Source organism: Bison bison, unplaced genomic scaffold (assembly GCF_000754665.1).
Source record: "Bison bison bison isolate TAMUID 2011002044 unplaced genomic scaffold, Bison_UMD1.0 scf7180017864168, whole genome shotgun sequence".
Classification (NCBI taxonomy): domain Eukaryota; kingdom Metazoa; phylum Chordata; class Mammalia; order Artiodactyla; family Bovidae; genus Bison; species Bison bison.
This window is the reverse complement of record NW_011494740.1, coordinates 2,642,170-2,667,292: the sequence shown is the minus strand read 5'-3', so window position 1 is coordinate 2,667,292 and position 25,123 is coordinate 2,642,170. Positions and strand designations below refer to the sequence as shown.

At 38.6% G+C, this 25,123-nt stretch overlaps 1 protein-coding gene across 11 annotated transcripts in view; it reads left to right on the top strand.

The window, feature by feature from the left end:
- ABI3BP (ABI family, member 3 (NESH) binding protein) overlaps positions 1-25,123 on the top strand; it is a 296,163-nt gene that overhangs the window by 241,261 nt on the left and 29,779 nt on the right. For all 11 annotated transcript variants that reach the window (XM_010841961.1, XM_010841962.1, XM_010841959.1 and 8 more), the window contains 6 exons: positions 2,800-2,877; positions 4,376-4,480; positions 8,202-8,330; positions 9,094-9,162; positions 17,029-17,238; positions 23,087-23,195. In XM_010841961.1, coding sequence (XP_010840263.1) covers positions 2,800-2,877; positions 4,376-4,480; positions 8,202-8,330; positions 9,094-9,162; positions 17,029-17,238; positions 23,087-23,195 — 700 coding nt within the window. The remainder of the gene's footprint in view (positions 1-2,799; positions 2,878-4,375; positions 4,481-8,201; positions 8,331-9,093; positions 9,163-17,028; positions 17,239-23,086; positions 23,196-25,123) is intronic.

The window sequence follows — 25,123 nt, the reverse complement described above, 5'->3', positions numbered from 1 at the left end:
TGTACAGGAACAAGTGTGGGGCAAGGGAACTACTAACCAAAGAAAATACTATGTTGAAGCCAGGACACCTTTTGAGGTAGAAGGGATTTGAGTGGGTTTTACCATTGTAGGTCACCTCTTCTTCTGGAGGATGAAGAGGGCTCCTGTGACAGATTACCTCACAGGGGCTGACTAGAAATTTCCAGACTGGTTGATTGAGATTACATTTCTGGGGAAAATCAAAACTGCAGTTAAGTCAGGTTTTAAGTCTAGGCTTTAGCACCAGTGATGCCACTTTGGGCCTTCTCTTTATTGGAGGGAAGATGATGACAGAAAAACGTACCCTGTACTATCCCGATTAGTGCTCAAGAAATGGGCTTGGGAGCCAGACATACGTGGGCGTGAATGCCTCCATTTAACTGTGAGACCCTGGACAAGTACTCCGCTTGCCTTGGTTTCCTCCTCTGTGAGACCCCCGTGGTATCTCCCACCCAGAAGGGATGTATGCATCAAATCAGGTCTTGAATATCGAAGGTGCTTGTGCAGTATTGGATCAACATACTTTGTTTTTCTAAGGGTGGAAAGATTTGGAAAAAGACTGTGAATAGGGGTCTACTGAAGGCACACATAGCCTGCTAGCATGCCAGAGGATATAATGTGATTTTACCTTTGAAAAATTGTGGTAAATCAGGTATCAGCAGGCCAGGTTATCCTGGTGACACAAATGAATTGCATTCCCCTAAGCCACAGACAGAGTAACCACCCAGTGAGTCATTTCCCACTCCCATTACCACTCAGAGAAGGGCACAGAAAGAAGACCCATGAGCTGTTCTCACAGTGCCTGTGGGATGAGCCACAAAATAGTCATTGACCGCAGAAACATTTTATTCCTACCACAGATAAACAGCATTTGATCCCTGACTCCATACAAACATTCACCATGATTTTATATATTATCTGTTATTCAAATAGAAGAGGATGTGGAATTGCAATATTAGGTTTCATAAATTAATGTTAATCATAATTATTATTATAGTTAATGTTCAGTTCAGTTCAGTCGCTCAGTCATGTCCGACTCTTTGTGACCCCATGAATCACAGCACGCTAGGCCTCCATGTCCATCACCAACTCCCGGAGTTCACTCAAACTCACGTCCATCGAGCTGGTGATGCCATCCAGCCATCTCATCTTCTGTTGTCCCCTCTTCTTCCTGCCCCCCTCCCAGCATCAGAGTCTTTTCCAATGAGTCAACTCTTTGCATGATGTTAGTAATATATTAATGAGTTTCTTGGGTAGCTCAGAGGGTAAAGACTCTGCCTACAATGTGGGAGACCTGGGTTCAATCCCTGGACTGATTAATTTTCATTATAATACAATCATGATTAATAATTTCATAAAGTAATGTGAAAATGTCATCTAATTTTTGGCAAGCAAAGCTTCTGTTGTGTACTTAATATCTCTGCCTACATATTACATGAGGCTGAGTGTGTAATGTCCCTACAGAGTCCTGGAACAGCACTCAAAACAGGGCTGTGACTGTGCTTGTTCTTGTTAATACCATAGCCAGTATATTAATTCAATGTTTATTCTTATTTTTAGTACATATTATAGTGAGCATACACACACACACACATGTCCTCAGAGCATGGGTTCATTTTTTAGGATGAGCCATTGTGTGCGTGCGTGCGTGTGTGTGCACACACTCAGTCATATCCTTCTCTTTGCAACCCCATGGACTATAAGAGGAGCCCCACCAGGCTCCTCTTGTCCATGGCATTTTCCAGGCAAGAATACTGAAGTGGGTTGCCATTTCCTTCTCTAGGGGATCTTCCTGACCCAGGGATCGAACCCACGTCTCTTGTGTCTCCTGCACTGACAAGCAGGTTCTTTTTTTTTTTTTGGCAAGCAGGTTATTTACCACTGCACCACCTGGGAAGTTCAAGATGAGCCACTATATCTAAGATAATATTCACTTTTGAGATTCTAAATGTCTGTTCTTATTATTCCTTAGTGGAGACTGCCAGCTATGTCAGGGAAGACTATTTTATAATGTAAAAGAATAATAACTTTTAAAATATAGGACAAAAAGTAAGTTGGTTCCCTCTACCCTTAGGATCTCCACCCAAAATCCTAGCATGGGTATTTAGGTGAATGACTTAGTAATAACCAACAGATTATGTTTGAGAGACTTAGGAGATAAAATAGCACACAGGGTAATTTTCAGATCAGTTTCTTCCAAACAGCAATTTGGAGTTCAAGGCATGCCCAGGCCTAATTTACAAATTTCAAGAGTACAGATCCAGTCTGTGGCCTAACCAGCCTGCTAACCAAGGTTTCTCAAAGAATATTTTTAAAGTCAATTCATTAGGTACAAACCCAAACATGTTGGAATTATAAGGGTTTTTATTGGGGGTAGAGGAGTTAGAGAAAAATATTTTTTAAAACCACAGAATTTACACACAAATATTGGAAAAAAAAAAAAGTCAGTCACTGTAGATGAAATCCTTCTGGCAAGACAATAACACCCAGGCAGGCAGTGCAGGGTGGGCAGCATAGAAAATTAATACAAAGCCACGATCAAAAAATCAAACTCTAAATCTTCAGAGAATAAAATCACAACCGGTGAATACAGTAGGGCTTTAGATATTTTTTTCTGTATGCAGACGGGAGAAGCCAATCAAAATGTCTAGGCACAAAAACACCAGTATCCTTGTTCTTAAAAAAAATGCACATTATCACTGACAATTCTATGAAGCTTCTGTGAAGAATGTTTATCACATTTTAGCTATCTATTTATTCTGTCATTATCTCTGCTCACAGGGGTCAAGCAAGTCCCACTGCCATCCGGTACTGGTAGAAATGTATCAATGGATTCGTCTCACCCCACAAAAAAACCAGGTAAGGAATAAGAGGCTGACTCCCTCATTCAGTTCTGCTCTGAAACTTGTAGCTGCAAGTTATATGTGCTGCCACAAAACAAGTAGCATGCTCACAGTCCCCAAAGCATCCGATCCATGCTAAAAGTACCTGGGTATTGCTAGATAAACATACTAAACTATTTGGGAAAATGAAAAGTGCTTTGTGCACAAATTGAATATTAATAAGAACCTCTAATGAGGAACTGATTTAATAATTACTTCACATAATATCCCAAGGGGCCACATTGGATCAAATGCTGAAAAGTAACTGTGGATTCTAGTTTTCATCATATACAAGTTTTCCTCTTATGTAGTTTATTATAATATCCTTTTTCCAGAAATGATTTATGTTTCTACTTTGAGACTGTTCTCTATATAAGAGGCCAAAATTAGGAAGTGGTAATATCTTTGCATTGAATAAGAGCTCCGTGCTTTGTAGAAGGATGCTGTGAAACCTACTCTGATGTATTAATGTCTGGGTGAGACATTTCTATTCTATCATCACGACTCACTCCTCCCTACCCCCAGCATATGCACACTCATGCACGCATGTGCACAATTCCTAATATCCCAGGAAGTACTTAAAGTCACAGGGCATTTTCTTGGATTGTCAATTTTGCTTGAAGATTATTAAGCCAATACATTATGCAAAGAAAGAGATGGATTTTTAAGCTTATAACACAGGACTTCAAAGAAAATTTGGGTTACAGTGGACTGCTTCAGGAACTTTAGCCTTGTCAGTCTTTGTGAAGATTAGAAAAAGATTTCTCTCCTCTCTGCCCTTCAGGCAAACCATTTAGAAAAATGTGCCTTTCCTCTGGGTTGGCGTCCTTGCATGAAGGCTCATGGGTGGGTGAGAGAGCAGAGTGGGTGTGAAATTTTGCCTCCCACTTACAGCTGCCGGGCCAGGTGCCCTTGTGTGGTGGCTCTGATCTGCATGGGCACAGGCTTATTGCTTCTACCATTAGGGGCTACTTTGTTGTAATCATTTGAGAAGTTCTGAAAGTGTTGGTTTAATTATAATTATGTAATATAGTTGGGGGATGGAGTGGAACACCTACTAAAGGGGAAATTATATGCTTTACTCAAAGCTAAAATGGTGCAAGAATTGTAGTCTGCAAAGCAAAGGCAATTGGAGACAATGAAACTCAGAAATGCTACTGTTGAATCTATACGAGAAGCAAAAGATGTTAAATTCTGTACATTTGTACAGCCTTTCAAAGGGCAGGTTTACTGATATATTTTTATCCATAATTAGAGAATATTTTCCCCATTAACTCGTGTGCTTTATTATCCCTGGGTACATTACAAGCACTAATTTAGAAGAACATTAGAAAGTATTACTCACAGGCACTTTTCCGTAGAATCTATTCTCTGTCACCCAACGGCTACTTGTCAAATGTTGTATTTTTTTAAAAAACCTGTGATTTTGTAGAGTGAATCCTTATGACCACTTTATCTGTAATATTATCTCTTAGCCATAATCCCAGGTACTCGTCGCCCACCCTTGCCACCCAGACCCATGCCCCCACGAAGAAAGCCTTTACCACCCAACAATGTCACCGGAAAGCCAGGAAGTGCAGGTATGTCAATCACATACCTTCCTTATCCTTCCTTGATTTCAGTTTTACTGGTCAACCAGCAGCCCTTCTTGGTGTGCTAGCTCAAGCAACAGACAGCCCTTGGCATGTGTTGGCCCCAAAGACCAGACACTGTCAGTTACAACTTTAAGGACTCCTGTCCTGATTCTGGGTGGGTGGGGTGACAGCCACCATCCTTGTCCATCTACGTCAGTTTGCTTCTTAGATGCCGGGTGCTTGGTGCTGAGATGGAAGCAGTCACAAACTCTTCCACAAATGGATTATTTGGGGCTAGACGTTTTGTCTTCAACAAATGGATTATTTGGGGCTGCCAACCCACCAGGGGTAATGGAAAATGTCCTCCACTTAACATTCTGTCTCTTGAGATAAAATGCTTTACATCTCCTTGGTAGCTCCCCTGTCCACCAGCCTTCATGCTGACCTCAATATTATGGGTCCAGGGGAAAGACTGGAGACTGGAATACTCAGGGTGACTGAGCAAGCCTAGTCTATGCAACAAGGCAGACTACCTCTCACCTCTAGGCTGTGGCATGTGTTGTCTTTTTCCCATAGAATGACCTCACCCAATCACCTGGGACACTCATACTTCATCCTTGTCTTAAAGAAGCCTCCTATAGCTCCCCAAAGTAGACTTAACACTGCTTCTCTGTCCTATTTGTCCTTGAAACATACCTCTGTTAGAGCAAACCTCTGTTTTATACCTACTTGTTCATGTCCTTGTCTTCCCCTACTAGATCATGAGCTCTGTGATGACAGATGACACTTTCTCTGAATTCCCAGAACCAAATCCAGTCCTTACTGAGTGAATCCGGTAATCACTGAGTGAATATATGAGTGCAATTAAGGATCAGTGAGCCCAGTTCAGAGCAAAGCTTCATCTCACTCCTCTTAAAGGCTGTTCCACTGGACCTGCCAGCAGATCACAGCATGTTCTCCATCTTTTCCCCCCTCTTCCCTCATGTCTATCTCCTAAATATTCTGTAGTGGGAATCAGGATAATGCTGTTAAGTACAACTGTGGAAGAGGAAACTGATAAGGATTTATGAGAAAGGGCATGGATGTCACTGTTTTCACAGGATGAAAGGAGGATGTGGTGGAGAAGTTTCCATGATGTACTAGGGGACAGTGGCCTCTGGGTTGTTTTCCCATCAGCTAAAGGAGGAATCAGCCTATCATCCATGCTGGTGGTGCCTGCTTGAATCAAGGTCTGGGGACATGGCCCCAGTGAGAAGACCAGGTTTTCTTCATTAATTGTAACCTGGGACAGCTGAGACTTGAGCTTCTATAGCTTTCAGGTCAGACTGAAAGTGATGCTCCAGTGTCCTCCATGGAAGAGTTAGGGGAACCTCCCTCCACAGAGCTCTCCTGCAAGGCTGTGTGTCTTCAGCTGCAGCTCCATGGCCCTGGTTCCTGCCATGTAAAACCTTGTTCACTCCCATCAATAAGTGTAGCTTCGGTATAACTCATCCAGCCTGTGGGATGGTATAAACACATCCCACTTCTGAGATTAACTCTAGTGCTCTCCCCACCCTTTGCTAGCCATCTCTAATTCAAAAGAAATGTCTACATTGAGGAAAGAAAGTGAAAGTTTTAGTTGCTCACTTGTGTCCTACTCTCTGCAATCCCATGGACTGTAGCCGGCCAGGCTCCTCTGTCCATGGAATTCTCTAGGCAAGAATACTGGAGTGGGTTGCCATTCCCTTCTCCAGAGGATCTTCCTGACCCAGGAATTGAACCCAAGTCTCCCACATTGCAGGCAGATTCTTTACAATCTGAGCCACCATGGAAGCCCTACACTGAAGAGCCAAACACAAATGAGATCAGTTGTACACATCTGGCCTGATGACCATCACAGAAAGTGCATATGGAATTCAAGAAATCAGTTCAGTGTTCTGGGAGTTCTCTGAAAACATGCCTTCCCCCACATGTGCCCTCTGAACATAGTCTTAGGCTCCCATGAGGCATCTCCACCTGTCCCCCATCTCCAGATCTATGGAGGCCTCTTAGTCCCGCTCTCCTTGCCAGGATGAAAATACCATCCAAGCATTTCCTGCTGGCTCTACCCACTCAAAAAAGCTCCTGCTGGCACCATTGCAGCATCTCATGGTTTTCACTCATCCTCTCACTGGGGCCCACTCCCATCAGGACCAGGAGCCCATCATCCATGATTCCATGCTGGGCCACAGTCCTTACATCAGTCCTTACTCTTTGACTCTCTATCATCTGAGAACAATTCCTTTTCCCATGAAGACTATAAAAGCAAATCTAGCCTCCACTTTATGACAGATTGTAGCTCAGATGGTAAAGAATCTGCCTGCAATGCAAGAGACCTGGGTTCAATCCCTGGGTAGGGAAGATCCCCTGGGGTAGGGAATGGCTACCCACTCCAGTATTCTTGCCAGGAGAATCCCCTGGACAGAGGAGTGGTGGGCTACAGCCCATAGAGTCACAGAGAGTCGGACACAACTGAACGACTAATACTACTACTAGCCTCCACTCTGCTGCTGCTGCTGCTGCTAAGTCACTTCAGTTGTGTCTGACTCTGTGTGACCCCATAGATGGCAGCCCACCAGGCTCCCCCGTCTCTGGGATTCTCCAGGCAAGAACACTGGAGTGGCTTGCCATTTCCTTCTCCAATGCATGAGAGTGAAAAGTGAAAGTGAAGTCGCTCAGTCATGTCTGACTCTTAGGGACCCCGTGGACTGTAGCCCACCAGGCTCCTCCATCCATGGGATTTTCCAGGCAAGAGTACTGGAGTGGGATGCCATTGCCTTCTCCAAGCCTCCACTCTATTCTACCCATATTTGCATAGACCTTGGGATGGATCCTATTTGGGAGACCTACATGTGTTTTTAGAGCAGAGGAGACATTGCTGAATACAGCATCTCAGAGTAACACTGGTCTGGCCACTAGGCCAGAATCACAGTCATTACCTTATAAACCTTTTTCTTCTTCCCCCGCCATCTCCCATGCCCATCATTTAATCTATAGTCTGGCCACTCCATCCTCTTGATATCTTTCATGTAAAACCCCTTCCATCCAGTCTCACTGCTTCTTACATAGTTCTCCTCTGTCCTTGCCTACACAACTGCTTTAGTTCTTGATTTCTTTGTCTGCCACCAGACTTGCAGCCTAACTGTTCACTCTCTCCTTATCTGATCATGTTACTTCCCTAGTGAAAAAATTTTAATGGGCCCTTGTCATCTAAAAATGATATCTAAATCCATGGTATGCAAGACCCTCCATGAACTGCCCTTCCCTGCCTGCCCCCGCTCTGCTCTCATTGCTTCCTGGCACTCTTGGCTCTCAGGCCTTCAAATTCAACATGCCACATGACTTTATGCTTCCCTGACTGTGTTCTTCCTGCAAACTCCACCTAGAATACAGCTCTCATGCCTACCTACTGATCACACCCTCTAGGAAGGCATTTCTGTCTTCCCCCCAGCACCCATCATCTTTCCCCATAGACTTGTCTTCTCTGAGACCTTGTCTTATGCTTTCACAATATTTATAATGCTTCAGTATAATTTGGCTTACACATATCTCCCAATCAATCAAGGACACCAGGTCTTATTTTCTCTCTAATCCTGGCGTATAGTGCCAAGTCACATGGTAAGTCCTTAATAAATATTTGCTGAATAGGTAAATGGGGAACTCTGCAGGGCTCCCTACAAAACCTGACTCCTTTGGCTTTGCATTATAGGAATCATTTCATCAGACCGAGTAACTTCCCCACCCTTGAGGGCAACACTCATACCTACAGAAGCCCCCTTGGAGAGAATGGAGACAGATAAAAAGCAACCAACAGCTCCTGCCTCAGGAGAAGATCTTGGTGAGTATGTCAGTCAAGTCCCACTGGATGCTTAGCCGCAAAGTACCAGAGGATTTCAAATTAGGGAGAAAAGAGTCCCAGTTCTGGATCAATACATTTCACTCAATTTTATGATTGATAGGGACATTTTAATTTAAAATTACACTTACTTCTAATGACTTACTGTGGAATGTGCTCCTTTCTTTTGCAGACATAGAAGGAAGTGCCAAGATCTTTAATAAAGTCTTCCTCAAAAGATCTAGATTACCTAGTCCTTATTCCTAAACCACATGTCATTCCTAATCACACATAACTTAATATATGAATGCGTATTAGCCACTTTGTTGTAATCTTTGGTGGTGGTGGTTTGGTCGCTAAGTCGTATCTGACTCTTGCAACCCCATGGACTGTATCCTGCCAGGCTCATCTGTCCATGGAATTCTCCAGTCAAGAATACTGGAGTTGGTTGCCATTTGCTTCTCCAGGCGATCTTCTTGACCTGGGAATCGAACCCTGTGTCTCCTGCATTGTAGGCAGATTCTTTACCAACTGACCTACAAGGGAAGCCCAGTTGTAATCTTTATTTATTTATTTTTTTCCAGTTGTAATCTTTAAATAATTTGTTACTCCGCAGAACAGCTGCAGCAGGACACAGTTAAAGGCCTTGAAATGTGAATAATATGGATTATAATAATATGTAAATCAAAGTTGCATGCAATTGACCAGGAGGCATTATAAATATTTATAGCCTTTACTACTTTTTCATTGTATCATCCATCCTCAGATAACATCACTGACTTTAGCTCAAGTCCAACAAGAGAAACTGATCCTCTTGGGAAGCCCAGATTCAAAGGTACGTTTGATCGGCTACAAATCTTACTTTTAAGAAAGCTATCTTTGTTGGGTATATTAGTCAACTGTTGCTGTGTAGTAACTACAAAATCTTAGTGGCATATTCTTTTTTTAATGTTTATTTTTTTTACCTATTTATTTTTGGCTGTGTTGGGTATTCTTTGCTGCACGAGCTTTTCTCTAGTTGCGGCAAGCAGAGGCTACTCTCTAGTTGCAGTGAAAGAGCTTCTCATGGCAGTGGCTTCACTTGTTGCAGACCGTGGGCTCTAAAGGCACACAGGCTTCCGTGGTTGTGGCTCCTGGGCCCTACAGCACAGGCTCAGTAGTTGTGGTGCATGAGCTTAGTTGACCCGTGGCATGTGGTATCTTCCTGGATCAGGGTTTGAACCTGTGTCCCCTACATTGGCAGGCAGATTCTTTACCACTAAGCCATCAGGGAAGCCTAGTAGCATATCCTAAAAAGGATTTATTTCTCACATGTCTACAAGTCACATGGAAGTCAGCTGATTTAGGATGTGTTTAGCTGGGTGATTCTGTTTCTAGCAGGTACAGCTGGGTCTCTTAAGGTTAGCCTAAGGTCTGCTCCACATCTATTCATTTTGGTACCCAAGATGAAAGACTAACAGTGACCCAGAGAAGCCGTTCTCCTAATGATACAAAGTAAAGAGAGAAGGAGTCCAGATATACAACAACATTTCAACCTCCTTGTGTTATACCTGCCAATATTCAATGGCAAAAGAAAGTCACAGAGCTAAGTTCAAATTGAAGATAGGGGAAATATACTCTTTCCATGAATATAGAGAATATTTTTGAACAGTAATCTAATCTACCAAAGTAAAAGATATTATATGATATAGACCAGTGTTTCCTTTTGTGATCTGTTTTTCTGAAGTATAAAATTTGATAAATTTTAATATATGTATATATTAATGTAACCATCGTCACAATCAAGATAATGAGTACATGCAACACCTCAAAAAGTTTCATCATGTACCTTTATAATCCCTCCTCTTCACTTCTCCCACCTAACCTCTAGTCTCAAGGTAACTATATTATAGATTGTTGCTGTTGTTTTTCAGTCACCAACTCATGTCCAGCTCTTTGCAACCCCATGGATTACAGCGTGCCAGGCTTCCCTGCCCTTCACTATCTCCTGGAGTTTGCTCAAACTCATGTCCATCGAGTCAGTGATGCCATCCAACCATCTCATCCTCTGTTGTCCCCTTCTCCTCCTGCCCTCAATCTTTCCCAGCATCAGGATATTTTCCAGTGAGTTGGCTCTTCACATCAGGTGACCAAAATATTGGAGCTTCAGCATCAGCCCCTCCAATGAATATTCAGGGTTGATTTCCTTTAGGATTGACTCGTTTGATCTCCTTACTGTCCAAGGGACTCTCAAAATTCTTCTCCAGCACCATAAATTCGAAAGCATCAATTCTTTGGCACTCAGCCTTCTTTATAGCCAACTCTCACATCCATACATGATTACTGAAAAAAAACCATAGCTTTAACTAGATGGATCTTTGTCAGCAAAGTAATGTCTCTGCTTTTTAATATGCTGGCTAGGTTTGTCATAACTTTTCTTCCAAGAAGCAAGCATCTATTAATGTCATGGCTGTAATCACTGTCTGCAGTGATTTTGGAGCCCAAGAAAAGAAATTCTGTCACTGTTTCCGCTTTTCCCCCATCTATTTGTCATGAAATGGTGGGTCCAATGATCTTAGTTTTTTGAATGTTGAATTTTAAGCCAGCTTTTTCACTCTTGTCTTTCATTTTCATCAAGAGGTACTTTAGTTCCTCTTCGCTTTTTGCCATTAGAGTGGTATCATCTGCATATCTGAGGTTGTTGATATTTCTTCCAGCAATCTTGATCCCAGCTTGTGATTCATCCAGCCTGACATTTCCCATAATGTACTCTGCATATGAGTTAAAAAACAGAGGGACAATATATGGCCTTGATGTACTGTTTTCCCAATTTTGAACCATTCCATTGTTTCATGTCCAGTTCTAACTGTTGCTTCTTGACCTGCATACATATTTCTCAGGAGGCAGGTAAGGTCATTTGGTATTCCCATCTCTTTCAGCATTTTCCACAGTTTGTTGTGATCCACACAGTCAAAGGCTTCAGTGGTCAATGAAGCAGAGGTAGATATTTTTCTAGAATTTTCTTGCCTTTTCTGTGATCCAACGGATGATGGCAATTTGATCACTTGTTCCTCTTCCTTTTCTAAACCCAACTTATACATCTGGAAGTTCTTGGTTCATCTGCTGAAATCTAGTTTGAAGGATTTTGAGCATTACCTTGCTAGCATGTGAAATGAACACAGTTGTATGGTAGTGTGAAAATTCTTCAGCATTGCCTTTCTTTGGGATTGAAATGAAAACTGACCTTTTCCAGTCCTGTGGCCACTGCTGAGTTTTCCAGATTTGCTGTCATATTGTGTGCAGCACTTTAACTGCATCATCTTTATAGACTAATATGCATTTTTGGAGTTTCACATAATAGAAAATAATATATTATGAACTTCCTTTCTGATTTCTTTTACTTATCATAACTATTTGGTGATGCATCCATGTTGGTATATGTATCAACAGTCTATTCCATTTTATTGCTTATGAGTATTCCATTGCATAGATATATAATAATTTATTAAAACTTCATGACATTTGGATTGTTTCCAGCATTTTTACATTACCAGTAAAGTATGCTATTCTGTGACCGTTCATGTACAAGTCTTGTGTAGACATAGGCTTTCATTCTTTTTGGACAAATTGCTATAAGGGGAATGGCTAGATCATATGTAAGTGTGTATTTAACATTTTAAGGAACTGCCAAACTGTTTTTCACAGCAGTTGTATTGTTTTGCCTTTCTGTCAGCAGTGTATGAGGGTTCCAGTTCCTCCACATCTTTTCTAACACTTAGTATGGTTAGCCTTTTTAATTTAAACCCTTTAAAAAAGTATGTAATAGTATCTGTGATTTTATTTTGCATATCTCTAAAGACTAAGGGTGCTGAACATCTTTTCATGTCCTTATTTGCCATCTGTATATCCTTTTTGATATGTCTCTTTAAATTTTTTCTATATTTTTATTGTGTTGCTTATTTTCTTATTGTTGAGTTTTAACAGTCTATATATTTTCTGGTTGAAGATCTTTTTCAGGTACATATTTCACAAACATTTTCTCCCTATGTGGCTTCTTTTTTAATTTTAATGAAGCTTGGTTTATTGATTTGGTTTTTTTAGATTGCATCTTTGGTGTTACATTTAAGAAATCATTGACTAATCAGAGATCACAAAGAGCTCCTCTGTTTCCTTCTAGAAATTTCTCCTCTGTTTCTTTGTAGAAGGTTTCTACTTTTAAATTTAAGTCTATGATCCATTTTGAGTCAAATTGTGTATATTATATAAGATATGAATGCAAGTTTATTTTCTTAAGGATATCAAACTGTTCCACCGTATTTGTTGAAAAATTATTGTTCCTCCACTGTATTTAATTTGTACCTTTGTCAAAAACCAATTGTCCATATATACATGGAACTATTTAGGTGTCCTCTAGTTGTTCCATTGATCTATTAGCTACCTTTCCATCAATACCGCAGTGTCTGGATCACTGTGGTTTTATGATAAGTGCTGCAATTGGGTTGTGTTAGTTCTCCAACATTGTTTTTATTTCTCTAAAGTTGTTTTGGTGGCTCTAGGTCCTTTTGTATTCCTAGCTAAATCTTAGGATGAAGTTATCAATGTCTAAAGAAAAATAGCCAGCTCATATTTTTATTAGAATTTCATTGAATCTGCAAGTCAATTAGAAAGCAGTGACAGCTGAACATTATTGTCCTCCTACCTATGAACATGGTATATCTCACCATTTATTTAGGTATTATTCATTTCTCTCACCAATGATTTTTAGTTTCAGTGAAATAAAACATAAAAGTAGCATTTTAAGTTTCATTTTCCTATTGTTCATTGCTAATATGTAGAAAAACAACTGATTTTTTTGTACAGTGATTTTATATTCTACAGTCTTGCAAAGCTCTGTAGATTTTTTTGTAGATATGCTGGGTTTCCTATATACAGAACTATGTCATCTAAGAGGAAGATTTTCCTTCCTCCTTTCCAACTTGAGTACCTTTTTTCTTACTTTTCCATACTGGCTAGCACCTCCAGAAAAACATTGAATTGAAAGTGAGGATTGATATCTTTTTCTTATTCCTTATCATATAGAAAAAACCATTTAATCTTTCACCATTAAGTATGTTGTTACCTGTGTTTTTTTTTTAATAGATATCCTTATTGAGTTGAGAAAGTTCTCTTCTATTCCTGCTCCAGTGAGAATTGTTATCAGAAATGAATGCTAGATTATATCTAATGATTTTTCTGGCTTTATTGAGATAATTATAAGGTTTTTCTTTTCTTTTAGTGTGTTAATATGATCAAGTAATTGTTCTTGAATTGTAGATTAACTTTGCATTCCAGGGACAAATTCCCCTTGGTTATAGTGTATTCTCATTTAAATATATTATTGATTTAATTCCCTAAAATTTTGTTTAGAATTGTATTCAGTGAGGGGTATTGGGCTGTTATTTTCTTTTCTTGTTAAAATCTAGTCAAGTTTCAGTGTCAAAATAATACTGAACTTTTCAATTTTCTGAAAGGGTTTAGAATTAGTATTGCTTCTTCCCTAAATATTTGGCAGTATTCACCAGTAAAGTCATCTGAGCCTCACATTCTCTTTGTGAGAAGTGTTTTACTTGTAATTCATTATAATTGGAGAAGGAAATGGCAACCCACGCCAGTACTCTTGCCTGGAAAATCCCGTGGATGGAGGAGCCTAGTAGGCTACAGTCCATGGGGTTGCAAGGAGTCGGACACAACTGAGCGACTTCACTTTCTTTTTTTTCTTTTCTTTAATAGGTGTAGGACTATTCAGTATGCTTTCTTCCATAATGAGCTTTCATAATGTTTGTCTTTCAAGTTATTGGTCTATCTAATAGATAGACAACATCTAAGTTGTCAAATGTATTTCATTTTCTTTTATTTTGATATCTGCATAATCTGTAATGATGTCACCTCTCTCGTTCCTGTTATTGATTATATGTGCCTTTTTTTCTCTTTCACCTAATCAGCCACACCATAGGTTTATCAGTTCTTTTGATCTTCCTAAAAGTTCAATTTGGGTTTCATTTATTTTGTGTATTATTTTTCTGTTTTCCATTTCATTTATTTTTACTTTGATCTTTATTATTTCCTTTTTCTGCTTAATTTGAGTTCAATTTGCTCTTCTAATTTCTTAAGGTTCAAGATGGTTTGAGACCTCTCTTCTTTTTAAATATGAAATTCAGTGCTACAACATTTTCCCTAGGTATTATTTAAGCACTATCTAAAAATGTTTGATATACTGTGTATTCAGTTTTACCCTATTCAAAATACTATTAGATTTCCTTTTGGTTTCTTCTTTGGCTTATTAGAAGTAGGTTACTTAATTTCCAAATATTTCAAGATTTTCAAGAGATCATTCTGTTACTGATTTTTATTAATAACTACATTGTTGTGATATACTCTGTATTTCCTGAGTCATTTTAAATTTATTGAGACTTTTTTATGGCCCATAATATAGTATATCTTGGTGTGTATGTTTTGTGTATACTTAAAAAGAATGTGTATCTTCCTAGTCTTAAGTGGAATATTGTATTAGTTTGCTAGGGCTGCCAAAACAAAATACTATAGACTTTGGCTTAAACAACCAAAATTTATTCTTTGTCAGTTCTAGAGTCCAGACGCCTTATTTCAAGGTATTATCAGGTTTGATTTCTCATATTGGAAGTTAAATCTTCAACATAGGAATTTTAGGAAAACATAATTCAGTCCATAACAAGTGTTCTATAAAAATGTCAATTAAGTCAATTTGCTTGGTTATATTGTGCAATTCTTTTATATCCTTTGTGATTTTCTATCAACTTGTTCTACAGTTAATGAGAGAATACCAAAATCTCTAGCTCTAACTGTAAATTTATTTATACTTTCTTCTTCTGTCACTTTTTTTTTTTTTTTTTTTTTTTTTTTCTGCATGTATACTAAAGGTCTGTATTCAGGTATAGACCTCAATTACTTAGGATTGTAATAAACTAATGAATTGATTCTTTATCATTATAAAGTGACCTTTTTTGTTTATGGTAATATTCTTTGATGATATGGTTAGGTTTAAATCTATTATCATCTTGCTATTGTTTTTCATTTGTTCCATCTATTCTTTTTTCCCCACTTCTTTTTCGGCCTTCTTTTGGACTGAATATTTTTACGATTCCATTTTACCTTTTTTGTTGTCCTCTTAGCTATAAATTTGTTTTGTTATTTTAGTGAATAATTTGGGGTTCATAGAATGTGTCCTTAACTTCACAGTCTACCTTCCAGTGATATTCCACAACTTCATAAACAGTTGAATGTGAAGTATAAGAACTTTACATTAGTATAGCAGCTTTTCTTTCCTGGCTATTGGGCTATTACTTTACTTTTGTATGTTATATAGATCACACTAAATTGTAATTATTTTTGTTAAACAAGCTATCTTTCAGAGAGAATTAAATAATAAGATAAATATTATGTATATTTACCTATATAGGTACCATTTCCAGTGCTCATCATTCCTTTGTGTGCAGCCATATTTCCATCTGGCATCATTTTCCTTCTGTCTAGAGAACTTCCGTGAATCTTCCTTATAGGTTGGGTGTGCTAGTCATGAATTCTTTCAGCTTTTGTATGTCTAAAAAATATTTTGCTTGTTTTTTTTTAAGATATTTTCACTATAGAATTCTAGATGATAAGTTTTTGTTGTTGTTTTGGTTTTTGTTCTTTAATATATAGGACATGTCTCTGTTGCCTTCTCACTTGCTTTCTTTATGATGAGAAATCTGCCACGATCCTTCTTTGTTGTCCTAACATGTCTTTTCTTCTCTGCTCTCTTTGAAGATCTCCAGAAATTTAATTTGGGTCTTTTTTTATATCTTCCATTTCTTAACTTTTTGACCATGTGTATTATAGAAATAATAACTGTTTTATTATCCTTGTCTGATGATTCTAACATCTATGCAAGTTCCAGTTTGACTCCAAATGATTTATTTTTCTCATTATGGGTAATATCTTCCTGTAAGGAATTTATCCAGTTGGGTGCTATGTTGGTGGTTTAGTCACTAAGTCATGTCCGACTCTTGTGACCCCATGGACTGTAGCCTGCCAGGCTCCTCTGTCCATGGGATTTTCCAGGCAAGAATACTGGAGTGGATTGCCATTTCCTTCTCCAGGGGATCTTCCCGACCCAGGAATCAAACCCAGGAATCGAATCCAGGTCTCCTGCATTGTAGACAGATTCTTTACCAACTGAGCTATGAGGGAAGCCTGTTGGGTGCTGTATATGTTTGTTATTCTTAATATATTGTTGGATTTTATTCTGGGGTGCAATTAAATAACTTAAAATCACTTGATCTTTCTGAGCCTGGCTTTTAAGGTTTATTGGTAGGAACAAAACTATATTTTAGTGTAAGGCAAATCATTTCCCACTACTGAACCAAGATCCTTTTGAGTACTCTTTCCAGTACCCCATAAATTATGCAGTTTAAACCAAATTACTTTTGGATATTAGCATAAGATAAACCTATTTATAAAATTAAATCAATAGTATCATCCGTATCATGTATCCCAAAGACAGGATTCTGGATTTTCACAAATTCAAACCATCCACATCACTGCTTTCATCCAACTGCTTATAGTATTAGATCAAATATCCTCAAACAGATTGTTTTACTTATGACTTCTCCTCCACCTTTTTTACAAGCTCAAAAAACCAAAATGCTCAATGTCCTCTCTCTCTTAGGTCCTCATGTGCGGTATATCCAAAAGCCTGACAACAGCCCCTGCTCCATCACCGACTCTGTCAAGAGATTCCCCAAAGAGGAGGCCACAGAGGGGAATGCCACCAGTCCACCGCAGAACCCACCTACCAACCTCACTGTGGTCACTGTGGAAGGGTGTCCCTCCTTTGTCATCTTGGACTGGGATAAGCCACTCAATGACACTGTCACTGGTGAGAGCATGGCATGTGGACTATTGCTACGGTGGGAAGCATTGATAAGATGATGCTTTGGGGAATGTGGTACCTCAAGTCAGACTGTGACCCTGGGTGATGTATCTCAGGAACAGCAAGTCCCTGCAGAGTTCTGCTGTCTCTGTGGCAGATGATTTTCAAAAGTATCATAAGATGGGAAAGATCGTCTTTTTCCTGGTTATGGTTTCTCTGTTAACCTAGCAGATCTCTTAAGTTATATATCTTCTTTCTCCTCTCAGAACTTTTTCTCAATGTGAAGGTATATCTCATCTTTCCATTACCAGAAAATTACAAATAATATATGAGAAGTTGCCACTGCTAATAGTATTTAAACCAATTTTCCTTTCACCATCCCAATTTCTAGATTGATCTAGAACTTTGAAGCAGGCTAAACATTATTATTTCAGTCATTTTATGAGAATTTTTTTTACTTTAAATTTATTTTTAATTGGAAGATAATGGCTTTACAATGTTGTGTTGATTTCTGCCGTATATCAGCATGAATCAGCCACAGGTATGGTTTTTAAAAATTCTATTCCTGGTCAGTTTTCCGCCCATCTTAGGGAATTTTGATTCTGCTACTCCTCATAAAAATGATACTGAAAAATAAAAAACTCTGAGTCACTCTTTGAATTTGTTATGTGGGATTTTAATTTTCCTTAGTGAATAAGACAGTCAGACTAGAGAGAAGAGGGGAGGGTGGGATGACTAACCACCCAAATCAGCTAGAGGATGAAGCAAATAATATGAGTACATGCATGTCCTGCTTCCACATGCCCAAGGTGGGCAGATGGAACAGAGGGGCCCATGAGAGGCTGTCAGAGGGAGGAGAGAGCAGTACACAGGGTAAGGTGAGGAGTGGGGAGATTCAGGAGCTGTCAAAAAGTTTTCTTTGAATAAAGGAGAAAACAGCAGCTATTTCTCCTTAGACAAAACCATTTAGTCTGGGCAGCTTCCAGTGTAAGCGGCTTGTTGTTATTCGGTTGCTAAGTCATGCCCAGCTCTTTGCGACCCGGTGGACTACAGCACACCAGGCTTCCCTGTCCTTCACTATCTCCCAGAGTTTGCTCAAATTCAGCAGCTTGTCTTTGCTTAACTGGCCTTTAAAAAAAAACAAAACCATATTTTGTGAATTTCCTTTCTCATGCAGTTTTGACTAGTCTTCTTTGCTTGGGATTATGCCAGTAGGTACTATCATCCCAATATCTAAAAATCAATCAATTTGTAAGTATTGATTATTTACATGTATTAAAAGGTTTAAAATTCTCAATCCATATGCAGTGCTGAGACTTAGTTCTTACAAGACCAAACGATTTATAAAAATTTCACTTCCCTTAAAGATATAGAACATCGAATTGGCATTTATGTCTAATAATCTAATACACATTCACTTGGGTATGATTTAGCTTTTGAAAACAGCAGGATTTTCCTTTCTGTATTTTCCTTTTATCATGATATAAATGATAGCTTTTTAAAATTATATAAATCTGTAATCTCAAAGTATCATAAATAGGATATACTTTATCTAACCAATTAGTTTTGACATTATTATTAATATTATTAAATGTTAATGAGCTGTTGAGATCTTTCACTAGATACTAGGCTTCAGTTCACTTAGTCGTGTCCGACTCTTTGTGACCCCATGAATCACAGCACGCCAGGCCTCCCTGTCCATCACCAACTCCCGGAGTTCACTCAGACTCAGGTCCATCGAGTCAGTGATGCTATCCAGCCATCTCATCCTCTGTCGTCCCCTTCTCCTCCTGCCCCCAATCCCTCCCAGCATCAGAGTCTTTTCTAATGAGTCAACTCTTCGCATGAGGTGGCCAAAGTACTGGAGTTTCAGCTTTAGCATCATTCCTTCCAAAGAAATCCCAGGGCTGATCTCCTTTAGAATGGACTGGTTGGATCTAAGTCCAAGGGACTCTCAAGAGTCTTCTCCAACACCACAGTTCAAAAGCATCAATTCTTCGGTGCTCGGCCTTCTTCACAGTCCAATTCTCACATCCATACATGACCACTGGAAAAACCATAGCCTTGACTAGACGGACCTTTGTTGGCAAGGTAATGTCTCTGCTTTTGAATATGCTATCTAGGTTGGTCATAACTTTCCTTCCAAGGAGTAAGCGTCTTTTAATTTCATGGCTGCAATCACCATCTGCAGTGATTTTGTAGCCCAAAAAATAAAGTCTGACACTGTTTCCACTGTTTCCCCATCCATTTCCCATGAAGTGATGGGACCACATGCCATGATCTTTGTTTTCTGAATGTTGAGTTTTAAGCCAACTTTTTCACTCTCCTCTTTCACTTTTATTAAGAGGCTTTTTAGTTCCTCTTCACTTCCTAACAATTTTCATGGATAAGGACCACATATATAATAATAATATTTTATACATAGAAATAAGTCAGTATTTAGTCACTATTTACTTAACGTTTTAAACGTTGAACCATATGCCCTGATGATCTATTTTTTTCCATTAAATACCACATGACTTCAAATATAATCTTTTACAAACCAGTAGTTCAGATAAGACAGAGATTAATTCTCATATCATTAGAAATGGTTTTTCAGGAAAGGATTAAGAAAGGTAACAAAAGAGAGGGAACATATTCTTCATTTCCCTAGTTGACTTCTGTCAGTAATCTTTCTTCTAATTGATAGGTGTGTATTCACCTCTAGTAAATACATCCAAATTCTGATGCTTCTCCATGACCCTTCTACACCAAAGTAGAAATAGGTACACGATAGAGATTGCCCATAGCCTACATCCTTAGACAACTTAAAGTTAAGTTAGTCATAACTTGTCATTTTGTGATATGTAAAGAGCATGTGGACATAGATTTAAATCCCAGACCAGGTATGTTCTAGATAATGCAACTTGAATCTATAATTAGCCTCTTTGAACTTCTAGATTTTTATTTGTAATAATAATAATTCCCATTGTTATCAATTTGTTGTGAGCATAAAACGTAACAGGGAATTCATGCAGCATAAATTAGAAGCTGTTAAATTAACATTTGTCAGCAGCAGCAACAGTAGGACTGGCAGCAGTAGTATCACCAGTATTATTTTCATGCTGCACTGACCAGACTATGATGTTCCCAACCTTCATAATAAATGATTATCTTCTAAGTGACTTATCTCATAAGGGGGTTAAAACCCTCTGAGGGGGGTAAAAGAGACCACCTATTCAGTGTCAGTTCTTTGTAGATTTTCTTATATCCTTACTCTTAAAGAAACTATTTTTTAAATCACCTATCTTAAAATAAGAAATATGAATACACACTTTTTTGTTGTTGGTGGTAGAGTTTTAGAATGTTGGTGCATTTATGAAAAAGCTATTATCACTTTAAAAAATTAAAAAGGAAAGATACATACATTCTAAAACAAGAATTCTGAGAATTCTAAAACAAGAATTCTGGGAAAAATTCTAAATACCTTTTTAATTATGAAGGGAACTTCTAGATCCATTTTGAAAACTCCAAAGTTTCAGGACTAAAATCATATTAAATTAACATTTAAACATTAGGAATGACCCAAACAAAGATGTTTTTTGAAGGTGACTGCTTTCATGGATGAACCAACTGGAATATCATATAAACTGCTCGTTCAATGACTAATCAGCACTTGAATCTTTTGAACTGGAATCTTTCAAATTTTCAAGTTCTAAGATACAACTCAGGGATAATAAAGAATAATAAAAGACATAATAATAATAGGTACCACCTGTTGAGCAAAATACTATTAAGCACTTTTCATATGTTCCTGCTTTAATCCCTATAAGTAACACTATGAAGAGACACTGTGGACATTTTACAGATGGGAAAACTGAGACTGAGATCCAGGCAAGTGGCTTGGTCTGTTTCTTTCCATTAAGTCATGCAGTTTCCTTTTTTAAAAAAAAAAAAATCTGTTTTACTTCCATTCTGATTACTCCCTTCTTTTTCTAGTAAGTGCCCCTTTATGGCTGAGGGAAAAGTATAATTTGAATATCTGAATTCAGGATGCTCCCTCTCCCTCTCTTTCCATGCTCTGTTAGAATAAAAAGTCAACTGAGACAAAGATTGAGAGCAGAGAGTCTGAGGAAGACATACTATATACCAGCCATTAGTCTTTTAAAAGCTGCATTCATGTGTCCAGATACAATGGCCATTGCCTTCTAGTCTAATTTAAAATGGTTATAGGAAATTATTCTGAAAAGGTGGTCCTACATCTTGGATGTTTTTAATTTACCATTTAAGATCCTTCCCAAATTAAAATTGGTGATTATAAGTCTACATGAGTTATCCTATAATTTCAGCTTTATTTCCAATATCATCTCCTACCTTTGGTCTCAGCACTAACAGCTTAAGTCCCAGTAACTCACAATCTTCTCACTTTCCCCAAAGCCCACCACTTGTGTATTTCTTCATATTGACAGAACTGTTTTTGAGTGGGCTTTTGTAGTTGTTTGTTGGTTTTTGTTTGATTTTTGTAATCCTCTTTGTGATCTCATCACATGTATTAAACTAAATCCCAACTGACAACATGGAAAACATTTTAGTAAATTATATTCTCTTATTCTGAAAGTCTTTCTCTTTTCATTAGCCCTGTAAGTTCATAGAAAGCTACCCTTTAGGTAAATTTATACAGATCTCTATACTGACTTTACAGATAAAGTTTCATTTTGTTTTGTTTTAATTCAAGGATAATTATCAAGGGGGCATATATAAGCAGTATGTACAAGACTTATGTAACTTACATAAGCAGTAGGTACGAAAATCTTGTAATTCTGTAGTTCAAAATAAGGGACTCTGGGAGGGAAAGAGACACATGTACCCCACTGTTCATCGCAGCACTGTTTATAATAGCCAGGACATGGAAGCAACCTAGATGTCCATCAGCAGATGAATGGATAAGAAAGCTGTGGTACATATACACAATGGAGTATTTATTACTCAGCCATTAAAAAGAATACACTTGAATCAGTTCTAATGAGGTGGATGAAACTGGAGCCTATTATACAGAGTGAAGTAAGCCAGAAGGAAAAACATCAATATAGTATACTAATGCATATATATGGAATTTAGAAAGATGGTAACAATAACCCGGTGTACGAGACAGCAAAAGAGACACTAATGTATGCTTGGGGCTAGTGCACTGGGACGACCCAGAGGGATGGTATGGGGAGGGAGGAGGGAGGAGGGTTCAGGATGGGGAACACATGTATACCTGTGGCAGATTCATTTTGATATTTGGCAAAACTAATACAATTATGTAAAGTTTAAAAATAAAATAAAATCAAAATAAGGGACTCTGGGAAAGTATAGTTCATTATTTGGTTAAATGTTATTTGCTGCTATGGTTTTAACTGTTACTTGCAGCAGTACCATGTCATCAGTGACCATTTCTCAGCTATGTTATAAAGCCCTATGAGCAGGAAATGTGCTTCTGCTGAAGCACCGCTCCTCATAGAATGTTTCTTACAAAACTGCACTGGATTTTCCAGCAATGGCAGTTGATCTGACTTACATATCAAAATGATATGTTACCATATACAGTGCTACCCCAGGAGTGTCATCACTTTACACAGTTACCAGGCCTTTCCTGCTCTGGTAGAGAGAAAACAAAAATGGTCCATGAGCAACTCCCCAAATGCTTTGGCACCTTCACCATCTACTGATAATCTCCCATCTGGAAGTTGCAAATGTGTATGATCAATAGGTCTCAGGTCTGCAATCTCAGTTGCTCACTTTTATGAGAGTGACTTTTTAGGCTGTTAGCTTCAAGAACATTCAGTTTGCCAGAGCATAAAGACAAGTGTCTGTTGGCCTTCTTGCTTTTCAGAATATGAAGTTATATCCAGAGAAAATGGGTCATTCAGTGGGAAGAACAAGTCCATTCAAACAACAAATCAAACCTTCTCCACAGTAGAAAACCTAAAACCAGACACAAGGTAAGCCACCAGTGCTATTACAGGTGAATTCTGAGAGTGTAAAAATCATAACAAAGGAGTGAAATGACATCATCCTTCTCCATCCGAAGGGAGGGTCTAGTTTGCCTTTCATTCTTTGGCTTTCTGTACACAGCACTAGAGACTCCTAGAGTCATGGTTTGCAAATATGCAACTGACTGGTGGGGATACAGTAACTGACAAGTCGGTCTTGTAAGTTAACATTAGAGCTGGGGACACTGAGAGGTAGAAGGCCATTAATATCAAATATTGATATCAAATACCAAAGCTTAGCAGAGGAAAAGTCTACAGACCAGAGAAAACTGGAGTGTGGATGGTATAAACTAGATTTGAAGCACAGAAAGTTGGCTGGTGTGCTAGAAGAGGAGGGGAGGGAAACAAAAGCCACAGGACAAATGCAGGTAAACATTTGTAAGAGTTAATGCTTAAAGTAGTTACAGACTAGACACAGCATTCCTTTGCTTTGGGATCTTTTTATTATAGACAATGAGAATAGATTTTGTTTAAATGGACATATATTAATTGTTCAATAATAACTTTTCTTGGCATCCCTTATTACACATTGATACCAGGTTGTTTATCTTGCTGTATAGTTTTGTGATTCCTTTTTAAATCTAAAATATGTAATAATTTATCAATTTATTTTATTGATGCAAGAAAAATGAGAGCCTTAGACATTTCTAAAAATGTAGTAGGGAAGGGGGTTTTGGTCTTGTGTTTGTTTTACACGGCTAAATCATTAAATGTATTACTCAAGCCAACTCTCAAATGGATATAGCCAAGTACTGCCCTAATAAAGCCCAAGTGCTAAATTCATTTCTGGACTAAATTTCACTCTGTGGGAAATCAATTTCTTCCCTCAAACTCCAAAACACCATTTGATAAATTGTCCCTGCTTTCTGTATAAAACAACAACAAAAAAGAAATCCTGGCATCTTAAGTTATAGTGCACCAGGCAAATACAGATCAATTTTCCAGATTGAGGAGTTTTTCAAGAAAGAATATTTCATAACCTGATGAAGATCCTCTATGTTGAAAAAGATCAGCGAAGGTGAAACCTGGAACTTCAGCATCAGAGATTTTCTGTGTGTGTCATATTTTATTTCTCGTATCTCTCATTGTCATCTGACTGAATTGAACTGGGTGTTAGTGTGACACCACAAGAGCCTGTTTGGCTCTGACAGCAGGGAGACTCCTGATCTTTTCAGGGGAAAAGGAAGCATCTAATTCATTAGAGATGCTCTGCTGTATATAAACCATAGTCCTATACTGCAAGAGTAACATCTTTCCACAAGTGTGGGGTTTTTTCCCTTAAAATTGTCTGTTTTGATTCATAATATGGAAAATTTTGCAAATGTTAATTTTCTTAAAGAGATTCAGTTCAGTTCAGTTCAGTCGCTCAGTCGTGTCCGACTCTTTGCGACCCCACAAATCGCAGCAAGCCAGGCCTCCCTGTCCATCACCAACTCCCGGAGTTCACTCAGACTCACGTCCATCAAGTCAGTGATGCCATCCAGCCATCTCATCCTCTGTCGTCCCCTTCTCCTCCTGCCCCTAATCCCTCCCAGCATCAGAGTCTTTTCCAATGAGTCAACTCTTCTCATGAGGTGGCCAAAGTACTGGAGTTTCAGCTTCAGCATCATTCCCTCCAAAGAAATCCCAGGGCTGATCTCCTTCAGAATGGACTAGTTGGATCTCCTTGCAATCCAAGGGACTCTCAAGAGTCTTCTCCAACACCACAGTTCAAAAGCATAGATTCTTCAGCGCTCAGCCTTCTTCACAGTCCAACTCTCACATCCATACATGACCACAGGAAAAACCATAGCCTTGACTAGACGGACCTTTGTTGGCAAAGTAATGTCTCTGCTTTTGAATATGCTATCTAGGTTGGTCATAACTTTCCTTCCAAG